Raw genomic sequence first — 13,787 nt, forward strand, 5'->3', positions numbered from 1 at the left:
CCTCTGTCCAAACCCAGTAAAATGTGTATAGCAGCAGCATATTCCACTTCCTGTGCCTCATATTTTAATTTTTTTCACGCTCTTATTCTCACACTTAATCTATTTCTGTTCTGCAATTTTGTTTTATAACCTTTATTTAGTCGAGTTAAGAGAGGTGTAGCTGGTAACTCCTCTCACTGCGGAGCGCGGAGTGTGTGTTATAGGCGTGCTGCTCCCCCTGCTCCTGGACTCCGTTGGGGTTTTTCTGATGCAGCACTGTTGACCTGCAGGCTGCTGGAGACATTGCCTCCTTTCTCCTGCCCTGCTGGGGTTTTAACTTAATGTGCCTGTTTCCTCTCATGGTCTGCTTTTAAGAGCCCTCGGGGCAGCAGTACCACTGCTCTGTGTTTTTGTTAGAAAGTGAGCTACTATAAAATGTGCTTGTTTGTTTCTGTGTTACTACAGGAAACACACAGGCCGTACTACATGTTGGGACAGTTAAGCCTTCTTCTTCAGGTCTCCTGATTTTCCTCGTAGATTCAGCTCGAAGAAAATGACATGAAGGTGTCTCTGCGTACACATTTATGTAGATATCTTCAAATCTACCATGCTGTAAGAGATATTGACCTAAATGTGAATAAAGCTGTCTGCTAGGTCAGGTCAAGTCTATAGTGAGTTGCAGCTTTCCATCAGATAAACAGACAACAGGCAGCTAAAAGTGCGAGAGGCTCTTTCATGGAAACCACGGTGGGTTCGTACCTTCAGGCTCTAAGTCTCGCCGTATTGATCCGCGGCAGAGGATAAAGAAGCGCTAACGTACCGACTTCTGATTCCTAACACGGCCTACGTGATGTGCAGCTTGCACACATTCACTGACACAAAAGTTGAAATCCTGTGATTTGTTCAAGCTAATTTTCTCAAAGTTGATTTAATCGTGGGGTGTGTTTTTTGCAGTAAGATGAACATTGTTCCTCTGGTCTGTTCAGCGTCAAAGCTTCTTTTTAGGGATCTCATGTGATGTCACACTCGGTCGAGGCCTCTGCGGAGGGAGGGAGTTGATAAGGAACACACACATGGGCACGGAGCACACACATTAATCCCACAGACCTACAGTGCATGTGATCCGTGGCTGACCCCCCCGTCTCCTACGGTCTTGCCCAGTGTGAGGACTGATAACAACAGGCAGACTCAGCTTCCTGGTCTATTTAAAGCCCAGTTCTTGATAAAACTCACACATCGGTCTTGAAATAGCGAAGAAATAACACAGTTGTCTTTGCATTTAATCGCACCAGCAGAGGAATGTTACACCCGCCTGTGAGATCAGGGTTACTTATCTGTCTCTCTCTCTCTCCGTCATGCCTGAAGTCAGTATGGTTACATGCTCTACATCTTTAGATTCTTGCCTCTTTTCCCAAAGAGACAGTATTCCTAATTACCAGTTTGTACGGCTGATGAGAATGAATATTCAGCTCATATTAACTCTTTTATCCTTTCAAACGCACTCTGGAAAAGGTTGGCTTGAGATGTTTACGCTTATCTGAAACCTGTGCACGAAAATCCTTTGTAGCAATTTATCAGATTCCCTTCGTTTATTCTGTACGCCGAGCAACCTGCAACACAGCAGCAGCATGACGTTATCCGAGCAGTCAAGCTTCCCTGAGCGCGACGCCAGAAGAAAATGGCCGCTGTGTGATTATTGTCAGTTTTGTCCACAACTTCGCTTCCAAACCTGATCATTCTTTTTGGGCCTCAGTGACCCGTGTGATTACAAAGCGAAGCGCTCCTGTGACATCACGAGAGGCTACGTGTAACGCTGTCAGATCGTGCCCGGATAACATGAGTCATCGCGTTTTGAAACAAACTTGTGGAGTCCATGCCAGCTCTTTCTAAAAATCCATGGACATTTTGTCAACGACATCTTTTCACTTAAATTGTTAAGATCGTACGCAACGGAAAAAAAGAGGATTTCTTTAGAAACAAATGTGAAATAAACAGATGTTGACGAGCGGTCTCTGACTTTCTGACCCGACAGCCAAAGAAAACTTCTGAAATCTGAATGATATTGGCATATCTAATGTCTTCAGTGGAAACTGTTACAATCAGATTAGGGTGCATGTAAACACAGTTTCACTCCCTCGGCCTCTATAACTCCTCCGCTACACACATACGCACACTTGTGACACCTAAACGCTGAACCACACGTGGCAATAATTCTGCCAGTCACTCTGCGCTGGCATTCTCTCCCGGTCACGTTGGTCTGTCTGCTTCAGTTTAAGGTGAAATTACAAAAAAACCCAGTGACCAAACCAGCCCCCTCTTTTCCCCCCTCACTGCCTAATAAGGCACAGTAAAAGAAATAAATAGACAAGAGGGCTCAGAGTGTGCGCTCCACCGTCAGGAATGACGACTGCATACATTTTAGAGGGCTTTGTTTCAGCAACCATTATCACTTTTGTTTAAAGAACGGTGACCTCATTCACAGGAAAGAGGAAAAAAACAGGGGCATGAAAGGCAGGAAGGAGTCAGTAAGAAGAGGAGAGTGAGATAATTCAAACACAACACAGAAGGATATAAAGAGGTGAGAAGAGAAATGTTTTAGGTTAACGGTGAACGGTCCTCGGGGACAGCTGTGCTTCCACATATATTAAGCTGCTTCTGATTTACACTGTTGAGGGAGGAAGTGTCTTCCTCTCTGTGATTCATGTCTTTCATACTTGAATCCGTTCCTGGTCCCTTTGGGGAAGACAAGACATGTTTGAACCTGAAGCAACAAAATGTGACTTCTAGGAGAAAGATAGTCTGTTGACGAGTCTCTCGTCCCAGATCGTCAAATATTGGCGCCGTGTGTTGGCAGCTCAGGTCTGACGCTAACCCAACGCGTCGGTATTTGACCTGGGGATGAGACTCACCACTCAACTATCGTTCTCTGAGAGGTTACATTTTGTTGCTTCAACAAAGTCGAACACACACATGCAAAATTTTGCAGAATCCTTTTGTCTCTTCTGCACTGTTTTTCATCATTCTGCTATTTTGTGCCACCTGTTTTAAAGTTCAAGAGGGTTAACCCAAGAGTCTAGAGTGAAGATTGTAGATTGTAACCGACTGAACATCCCTCATGCCCCACACAGAGGCTACGAAAACGCAAAAAATGCAATGCATATGGTTTGTCCGTCCAAGGCTTCTGTAGAAACATGCAGTGCACCATGATGGAAACGACCTGCTCCCACTGTAAGAGCTCACGCTAAGGTAACAAAAACACAACAATTCTTAGTAAAAGGCTCTTTTTACACCAATGAAAACATTATTTAAGCTTTTGCCTGGACACTGGACCTTCAAAGTTAAAGAGAAGTAATGATAAAAAGAACAGGGATGGAATTATTTAGAAAAATAACTATTTAAAGGACATCTAATATTTCAAATGCTGGATTTATACTGACTTAAACTGTTCTGACTGCAGTTGGATAAGATCATTCCCTTCTGTGCTTCGCAGGAATGCAAAAGTTACCACAAAAACATGTAAGAGCTGCCAAAAAAATGTCTCACCAAGACGAATTAGGTGAAAATCTAAAAGATGAGATTTCGGCTCATAAAAACCCAGACTGGATCTGAGGCGAGCAGGACCACAGAAAAACCCAGAGGCACAGAAACTTCTAACTTCCACTGGGCTGATCAACATGTAATATTCAGAAATACCGAAAGTGCAGTTCATCTGAAGTAGAGTGTGTGTGTGTGTGTGTGTGTGTGTGTGTGTGTATGTGTGTGTGTGTGTGTGTGTATGTGTGTGTGAAGCTTATTTGCAGGTGCAGATGCTGTAAAGTGAATAAGCTGGTCTTTGTATCCTGTGTTATTGAACTACATCAGTAAAATGTGCCGGGCCAACCCGTCAGGCCTGAAATCACTGTCGGCACACCCTGCCTAATACATCACGCTGTCTGTATTTGTATGTTTTTGTGTGAGTGTGTGTCAACTGGCCTTTGTCCATTTACAGCTTCTAATGATTCTGTCATCCGAATGGCAGCATGCTTCATTAGAGAGCTGCTTCATGCTGGAACACAATGATGTGTGTGTGTGTAGAAGACAGATATGATGACAAAGGAGCTGCGCGTATGTTTGCATGTAGTGTGTGTGTCTGAGTAAACATAAAGTGTTTCACGAGAGGTCACACACACGGTGACGTGGTGTAACAGAATCACTTTCACTTGTAAAATTCCTTCAGACGTGTGCAGCTCGAGTGTGTTTGTATCGTAGGGTGTGTGTTCTGCTTCCCCTGGCGTTACTAACAGATCCCCGTCAGTCTCACCTCCACCTAAACCACACCCGCCTCCTGACCACCTCCTCTTTTCAATAAACATTAAAGTCACACAGGCAGCGCTCTCTTATTGATTCAGCATGGCCGGTTGCTTGCTGGTGAAGCCGATGGCGTGTGAGGGCACGGCCCTGGAAACATCAGACAATGATCTCACTGGAATAAGAATAGACCGGAGAGATTAAACACAAATGCACAACTGTGAACATGGAACAGCCGCGAGGCCACAGATGATTCGAGAGTAGATGAGGAAGAGAAGATGTCCTCTTCACGGCAGATACATTTACTGTAAATCCTAAATGTAGAAAAAACTGTAACTCAGGCTCAAAAAAGTTAACGTATGGTGAACACATTCAAACATAATATGCTGTTGTAAAGATGATTTGACAAGAAAATCATACGATTTATATTATCTTATGTCTTTAATACTGCTCAAATAGGAAATTATACACAAGCATCAGACAAGGATGTGGAGAAAACACATTACAAGATTATTAGATTATTGAAAATGAGATTATGCGCCTGTCTTATTGGGTGCAAAACTAGCCCCTGGACATAAATGATGCATATGTGTGTGACGTAGTGTGATGTCACAAAGTCATGGAATTGAAGGCGGGACTTTTGACACGGTGTTTCAGGAGCAGTGTTTCCTGTGGCAGAGAGGAACTTCCTTCAGTTTGGACTTTTTCACTTTCAATATCTTTTAAATGCGCAAGATGAATAAAACACTGAAGGAAATGGAATGAAAATGAAAAAGCACAATATATCTCCTTTTACATACAGTTGCATTGAAAAGTCATCAGCTTCTCATCGTGCGGTTGACTGCATTCACTGCAGGACTGGATTCGATTATTTTCATTTGATTTTAAGATGTCCTGTTGTTTTGCTCGTTGCCTATAAATTCCAAAAGGAGGGAAATTGTTGAAGAGCATGGAACAAAAAACAGAGAAAATGAAACGGCCCATGAAAGCATGCTGCTAGTTTTATGCAAAAGTTTATGTATCTCCAAAAATAATTAACTAGGAAAACATTCAGAATCAGTCCAAGGACTCTGAGCAAACATACAAAATGTTACAATGCACGCAAACCCTGGCGACCAAAGAGAGAGAAAGTCAAATAAATATTACCACAACTGACTCGTACTTCACAAAATATGGAAATATGTTTCAGCGGTGCCACAGCATGCACCCGGAGGTGGTGAGGTATCAAAGCAAAACCAAACTCACCACAAAGACACTCACAGTGAGACGAACAGAACCGAACGCTATTTAATAACCCTTCACGAACATGAGACAGAAACGCAGACATGCCGAGCCTGATGGTGGACATGCAAGCATGGAGAGCAGAGACATGTTTTAGACCTTTAGACCAGCTGTTGTTGGATGTAGAACACACACACACACACATACGGCACATGTTTCCATTTGGTGCGCTGGACGGAGATGTATGAATTGTCATGTTTGTCACCGTCACACTGTCGGTGTCTCTATTGCATCCACTTACTCTCTGACCTCTCACACGTTTGGGCTGCAGAGAGACGTTCCTGTGGCGAGGTGTGAGATACGGCAGTGCGAGGTCCTGTTGTTCCTCTGCTATCAGCGCCCAGAGAACAGAGGCTCTGACGTGTTTTACAAAAAAGCGTACAGTTAAATAACCAATGCAAAAAAGGTTTCTGGAAGGCCCGGTTGACACTGGCAGCTGCTCGGGTTTCAGGACGATCAGCCTGGATCTCATGAGTTCTCCCAAGGTCATTCCAAGCCTCAAGAACATAAAATGCATTCTAATAAAACAGCAGGTTTTCTTCTTTAAGAGCCTAAAAATTAACTCTGACTATGCAAATCCCCCGAGAAAATCTTAAATTAAACTGTCTCGTTCACTTTTTTTTTTCCTCCTTCCTTTCACCGTACGACCCCGACACAATTCCATGTTGGTGTTTCCAGTTATAGCCGCAGTGTAATCAAGGCTACAGCACTCAGGGATGACGGTGACGTGTTTGAAATACCTACTTGATACCCTGGTGGTCTCCCTCCTACTCTGTGTGCCTCACACATGTCCCTGCCGTCGGTTGTGCAAGTGAGATCAGTGCTGTCCAGATCAGCTTTGATGTCATGAATACTTGAAGGGAGTCCCAAAGTACAGACATACTGCTCACATACGGTGGTCTTACTGAGACTAACTGTCCCGAGTTATATCAGGAATGTCTTAAACACTGTAACAGTTGCTTAGGGGGTTTCTTCTGCTTTTGGTTGAGCCTTCTGTCACGGCAGCCTACAAATCCCACCATCTTTACTGTGATTGTCAGACCATGACTGTCTTTAACCATCCATGTTTCAGAGTATATTAGTGGTAAAGCTTCTTAGGGGCAGTAGATGGTCTAGTAGGCTCACTTCAGGGTTCAGAAGCCCCTACAGATGTTTAGCTCAGACCAGAGAATGACACAAGAATGGATTGTGACCCATATCCCACACCACTCACACAAACCTTCCTGTCCTGTCCCAACCCCACAGAAGTACTCCTGTCTCGTCTGAATCCAACAAAAGCACTCCTGTCCCGCCAAGACACCACAAAAGTACTCCTGTCCTGCCCCATTCCCACAAAAGTACTCCTGTCTCGTCCGAATCCCACAAAAGTACTCCTGTCCTGCCCTAGCCCAACAAAAGGACTCCTTACCCATCCTGAACCCATAAAAGTACTTGTTTCCCGTCCAAATCCCATAAAAGTACTCCTGTCACACCCTAACCCTACAAAAGTATTTCTGTCACACCCTAACCCCACAAAAGTATTCCTGTCACACCCTAATCCCACAAAAGTACTCCTGTCCAATCCTGAACACACAAAAATACTAATTTCCTGTCCCAATTTCACAAAAGAACTCCTGTCCCATCCTGAACCCATAAAAGTACTCCTAGCCCAGCCCAATCCCACAAAAGTACTTCTGTCCCAACCCAATCCCACAAAAGTACTCCTGTCTCGTCCGAATCCCACACAAGTACTCCTGTCCTGCCCTAGCCCAACAAAAGAACTCCTGTCCCATCTTGAACCCATAAAACTACTCCTGTCACACCCTAACCCCACAAATGTACACCTGTCACACCCTAACCCACCTGGAAGTACCCCTGTCCCAACCCAATCCCACATAAAAACTCCTGTCCCATCTTGAACCCATTCAAGTACTCGTTTCCCATCCAAATCCAATACAAGTACTCCTGTCCTACCCTAACCCCACAAAAGAACTCCTGTACCATCCTGAGCGCACAAAAATACAAATTTCCTGTCCCAATCCCACAAAAATACTCCTGTTCTGTCCGAATATCTGTGCAGACCTGCATTCTCCAAGAACAAGTACAATCCAATAACTGGCTGGCTGCAACCAACCAGCTGCCGTGACAGATTTTTATTCATTTTAGAACTGCATATTTACGTATGAAAACGGACCTGTTGTTATTATGATTCCCATCCCTGCTCCCGTTTATATTTTTGAGATTGACTCCCATCCCACAGGAATCATGTGACCCACAGGACTCACTGAACAGTTGCTAGCCTTTAGCTCAGACCTGTTTATCCGTCTCCCCTCCCCTGACTATGGGAAGCGCACCAAGCTCCAGCTCTCAGAGAATTATCCTCAAATTCCACAGGTGTGATGACGGTTGTCATGTGACTGCTAAAAATAGTCTTTCCCTGAACTGTTCCTGTGGCAGGTTTGGGAGAGTTGTAATTTTACGGCATGATGTCATTCTGCCTCTGGTAATAGCATAATTTAAAGATCCTCACGTGTCCCGTTAAAGGAACACGATGGCAATATCAGGACACTTTTGGCAATCTAAAAAATACAGAGGAACCGGAGGCAGAGAGGAAAAGGCCAAGTGTTGGAGCAGCCCGATCTGTAGACTGATGTGTTTCTAGCTACTACAAGGCTGTCGGTTCAAATTTACAGAGGTGAAGGACATGAGCCTCCCTCAGGAAGCTTCTCGAAGGACCGCTCTGAAAGGAATGTGGGGCTGCTGACATTCACACATCTTCAGTTACTGCACTGTGTATTTAACCTTTAATTTATGTTAACCAGTGTTTTTTCTCTTCATCCAATGCTCATGTGAGTGCATATTAATCCATAACAGCTCTAAATGAATTGTTTTCAGTTGATTTTACATCAGTAATGTACTTTGCCTTTGCATAGACATCATCTTAAACCAGAGAAGTCGACTGAGAACACGGTAAACAAGATGAAAGAAATATTTCAGTAACATTAATTTTAGGATGAGGTGCTAAGCTGATGTCACTCCAGATTGAATTTAACGGCGCGGATGGTTGCAGACATTTTCATCGGATGACATTCAGGAGAGCTCATGGCTCAATGTGGCATCAAGAGTATCACACAGCAGCAGTATCAGATTGATTCAAGCCTTTATGGACTGAAAACAGCTGCCTTTGAATGAAAGAGACCACAGTTTTCAGCTCTATCAACTTGAGTTTCACAGCATGACGCACAGACACAGTGAGACTCTCTTGGATTCTGTCATCGCCGGTGACCTCTCCATGTTGTTCTCTACGCCGAGAGCTCAGGTTTAGTCATAATTCACCACAACCACAGTTTCACTCAACCCCAGTAAGATATGAAGCTTTCACAGCCGGAGTGATTGTTATTGGCTCTATAAATATCAGTACACGTTTAAAAAGCTTTTAGCTATTTCACCCACATGGTGTTGGCTAATAAGAATGTATTTTTTCAAAGGAATTATTTTGACTCAAAATAATTGGGGTTGAGGAATCATAACTCACTTTCTCTCTCCTTTCCTCTCTTCCTCTCTCTCTCTCTCTCTCTCCAGGGCCTCCAGTGTTCCTAAAGGTCCGCCCGTGGCACCAAAGGTACCGTAACACACCACGTCACCAAGAGAACATAAACATTAAATACACTCGTGTGCAGCATGAATATTTTAAAGATGGAAGGAAATCAGAAAATATAGCTGTTGCCTTAAAGGTGCATTCTGTAAGAATTAAAACATGAAAAAAAGAACTAAAACTGTCCCGACTGAAAACCTCCCCATCTCAGGGGTCCAAAGCGCCTGGAGTTAATAACACCAACATCCCTCTGATGCTCGAGCTCCCATTCCATACCGCTAACTGCACGGCTAAACAAGCTAACTAGCAGTCAGTGTTTACTATGACGATATTTTGCCCCGTGTTTGTTTGGAGTATGAACTCGACAGGTGGCCAGTTCTTACATATTGCACCTTTTAAGGAGAAAACACGCCAGGTGATGATATATCAAAGTGAGAGCAACACCTATCATCATTTTATTAACGATGGGTCTTTAATGCAGATGTTCATGCTATGTTGATGCATGAGATATGTTCGAGTTTCTATCGAACAAGAAACTTGTGATGCTAAAAGTTTATTAATGGCTGATTCATTATGACGGCATTTAAGAAGAAAAGTAATTCACCTGGGGTTCTGTGTTTAAAGTGCTTTTTGTTTTAGTCACTGCGCCCTTCTGAAACGATGCTGAACACATTTTTGCTGCATGAAAACCCCAGTTGTCTTGATGTTATTGTGTTTTTTCTCATAGTGATGGATTTACTTTTACATTTTTTTAAGTGACACTTTAGCACACTGATGCCTCCTTACTCGCTGAAAACCAACAAATTGATTTTGAAGCTATATTGAATTGAATCAGAATTTGATTTACGGTGTGTGATCCCTAAAATCCTCACCAGAGAGGCGTCAGTATAGTGTGTGCTTTGTTGTGATTTGTTTTTTCGTGTGTATTTGCATGCTCTTCTTTCATGCCGCTAGGAAAACAGATCAGACATCATAAAACCAGTGGCCCTTACCCACCCACCTCCGCCGCTCTACCCCCATCCTCACTCCTCCAGCCCCTCCACTGCACCCTACAACAAGGCTCCCAGAGCTTATGGTGGCTGCGGAGCAGAGCTCCCTCCTTCACATGCTCCTTTTGCTCCCTTCATCCCATCCCCATCCTCCGCCTTCACTCCTGCCTCCTCCTCCTACGCCAGTCCTCCTCCTCCTCCTCCACCTCCCGTCTCTTACCCATCCTCTCCCTCCTCCTCCTCCTCCCCCCCTGTCCTCGTCCCGCCCCAGCCATCAGTGTATAACACGCCAATCAACCTCTACTCCAATGAGAACGCATGCGAGGTGGCCATGGGGCAGAGGCGGGGCCTGTTGGAGAGTCAGGGCGGAGCCTTGCCTTTACAGTTGAATGGGTGAGTGGCATTCTCTCCAGCCAATCAGACAAAAGAATCAACTCTCTACGTTTTATACCTCCGACTTTCTCCCCCTTGGTTCAAATGTCTAATGTATATTTTTTTTTATCTCCTTTCACTTTCTGCTGTGTTTTTTTTTTCAATTAGAAAACCAATATGTGACATAGCCAACAGCATTTGAAAGGTTTTTGTCATCTTTAGAAGCAAAGAGGCAACGGAAAATAGAACCTACTACTTCTCTGTCAACTGCTGAAGTGTGTACTTAGTTTCTTTTTAAGCTGGACAAGTAAACAGGTCCATAGTTCAAAACAGCAGATTTTACATCTGCAAAAATGAATAAATAAATAAAGCACATTTAAAAGTTGGAATCTTGAAGTTGTGGACATGTGAGTCTGATTTGATGACGCAGAAAAACATTGAAAATCAAACTTTTCCTGCATCATTAAATCAGACTCACATGTCTGTTGGTGTTTTGTTGAGAGGTAAACAAACAGAGCAATAGTAGCGGATGGTTTGCATCAGTGACAAACCAAATTACTGTGTGACCTGATCTGTTGTGAATGTGTTGCTTATTATAGCGTGGAAAAGCAAAAGTTTCCAAACAGAAATGGTGTCTACGCAAACTCAAGCGGGTAAATGTGGCGTTTATTTACCATAGGAACTTGAAAAGAGACATTTAACAGCTTGGAACTTGGGAACTAAAGTTGAAACAGTCAAAATAAAGAAAATAGTCTCTTATCTTATCTGTATTGGCTATAAGAGGCGGGTAATTATCGGTTAGTGGTATAAGTTGGAAACAATCCGCATCGTTCACCCCTTGTTAAAAAATAATGGACCGTATTAATAAAACATCAAACAAGCTTTTAAAGGATGAGATCTTGGAAAGTAGGATTTTAACATACAACTTAAATCACTATTAGTGTGTGTAAAGACAAAGTTAAATATCCCCGGTAGGACAGCTGTATGTGATCTTTATGCTCATATCAACACATGTCAAACTATTACCGTGAAACAAATCAGAAAGTTCTCCCCTCCTTCTCCTCCTCCTTCTCCTCCTCCTCCTCCCTGTCTGTGAGTGCATCATGAATCATTCATGATATCCTAAAAAAAAAACACGTCTCTGCTTCTCTAAGTGAAACTAGACCTCTTCCTCTGTATTCTGTATCGAGGTCAGGAGTCTGAATGCAGCACCACGTTTATTACAAACACTTGTAGCACGTAAAGACGATACAACCACTCTTCTTATTCTCTCCAAACTGCCCGTTCCCGTCTTTCTACTCACTCTGCACCTCTCTTTTTACGTAATTCTCACCATCATCTAACCCCCCCCCCCCCCGAATCTTCTGTCTCCCCTTTCTCCAGAGGCATAGTGAGTATAACTATGCTCTGATGCTATGACTAAGCTGTGTATATATAGCTGACACTAGTAACTCGACCGGCGTGGCATTCTCTCTTTGCTCTTGTAGCGAAATCAGTGAATCAATGACGGTATTTCAGCCTTGAATTGAAACGGTCTTTCCACCTCCGTCGCGCCGTTTCATTCATTCTTTGTCTGATTCAATCCCAAAAAACAAAGAGGGTGTATGTGAGTGTTTCTTATTTATTATCGCCCCTCGAGATACCAAATGGACTGAATTTACTCCGTTTGTGAGTCATAATTCCTCCGTTTTTGTTTTCATGTTTCCACTCACTCGGCGCTCTTCCTCTGTGGGAAACGCGCTGACAAGAGCGGTTCCTCTCTCTGTGAGACTCAGCAGACGCCGGCGATCTGCACAATATGATCTTACTCCGCGCGGCCGTGCACTCATGCACGGACACACAAGCTGCATTGCAATTGGGTACATCGCCTTCCCCAAGTGTCGCAGAAGACATTTAATAGCATGGAATCATTTGTGACATCAAAGTTTTGATCTTTCCTCAGTGTTTGGCTTTGACTTGCTTTGTGTAAACATTTCTATCGTAATTTTTGTCTTTTTTAAAACATTTCTCACTGTCTTTGTTTGTATTCTAATTGATGGACAGTTCAACAACTACAATAGTTTATTTTTTACTCCAACAAGCAGGTTTTCTCACTGGCCATCACTGTGCAGTAGCAGGTTAAATGTTACAAAGACATTGAATTATGTGATTATTTCATCATCCCTCATTCTGGGACGGCACTTTCCTGGAGATATTCATGACATTTGCTCTCCAGAATCCCACTTTGAGTTATCTTCTCTGCAGATTTACAACAACAACAACAACTTTCCCTCCCTACTGTTTCCAAGTGGAATTATTGTTGGCACCGCTGTTGCAAAGTCAGCTTGATCATTTCCATTTTCCTCAGTGTTGCTAATAACAACACGGGTCAAATCATCATTTTATTCAGTCATTTAGTCTATAAAAGAAGTTAAAAAAAACTTAGACAAACTTGTGTAGTGCTAACAAGGTTTATAGGGAACCAACTTAAACACATGTGGTATCATTATTCTTTATCCGTTACATTTTGCATTAAAAAGGGGGACCGGAGGGTGTGTTCCAACTATCGGGGGATCACACTCCTCAGCCTCCCCGGGAAAGTCTATTCCAGGGTACTGGAGAGGAGAATTCGGCCGATAGTCGAACCTCGGATCCAGGAGGAACAATGCGGTTTTCGTCCTGGCCGTGGAACACTGGACCAGCTCTATACCCTCCGCAGGGTGCTCGAGGGTTCATGGGAGTTTGCCCAACCAGTCCACATGTGTTTTGTGGACTTGGAGAAGGCATTCGACCGTGTCCCTCGTGGCATACTGTGGGGGGTGCTCCGGGGGTACGGGGTCGGGGGCCCTCTGTTAAGGGCCGTACGGTCCCTGTACTGCCGGAGCAGGAGCTTGGTTCGCATTGCCGGCAGTAAGTCAGACCTGTTCCCAGTACATGTTGGACTCCGGCAGGGCTGCCCTTTGTCACCGGTTCTGTTCATTACTTTTATGGACAGAATTTCTAGGCGCAGCCACGGGCCGGAGGGGATCTGGTTCGGGAGCCAATGGATCTCATCTCTGCTTTTCGCGGATGATGTGGTCTTGTTGGCTCCTTCGAGCCGGGACCTCCAGCATGTCCTGGGGCGGTTTGCAGCCGAGTGCGAAGCGGCTGGGATGAGAATCAGCACCTCCAAATCCGAGGCCATGGTTCTCGACCGGAAAAAGGTGGCCTGCTCCCTCCAGGTGGGAGGAGAGTTCCTGCCTCAAGTGGAGGAGTTTAAGTATCTTGGGGTCTTGTTCACGAGTGAGGGAAGGATGGAGCGTGAGATTGACAGACGGATCGGTGCA

General features: G+C 44.0%; 1 protein-coding gene across 10 annotated transcripts in view; it reads left to right on the top strand.

Annotated features, from left to right (window-relative positions):
* Positions 1-13,787, top strand: part of pdlim5a (PDZ and LIM domain 5a) — a 76,628-nt gene that overhangs the window by 37,504 nt on the left and 25,337 nt on the right. For 8 of the 10 annotated variants that reach the window (XM_030417690.1, XM_030417688.1, XM_030417691.1 and 5 more), the window contains exons 4-5: positions 9,109-9,148; positions 10,076-10,503. In XM_030417690.1, coding sequence (XP_030273550.1) covers positions 9,109-9,148; positions 10,076-10,503 — 468 coding nt within the window. The remainder of the gene's footprint in view (positions 1-9,108; positions 9,149-10,075; positions 10,504-13,787) is intronic. The other 2 variants (XM_030417695.1, XM_030417696.1) reach the window with 1 other exon arrangement.

The sequence above is a fragment of the Sparus aurata genome, chromosome 5, assembly GCF_900880675.1.
Source record: "Sparus aurata chromosome 5, fSpaAur1.1, whole genome shotgun sequence".
Lineage (NCBI taxonomy): Eukaryota > Metazoa > Chordata > Actinopteri > Spariformes > Sparidae > Sparus > Sparus aurata.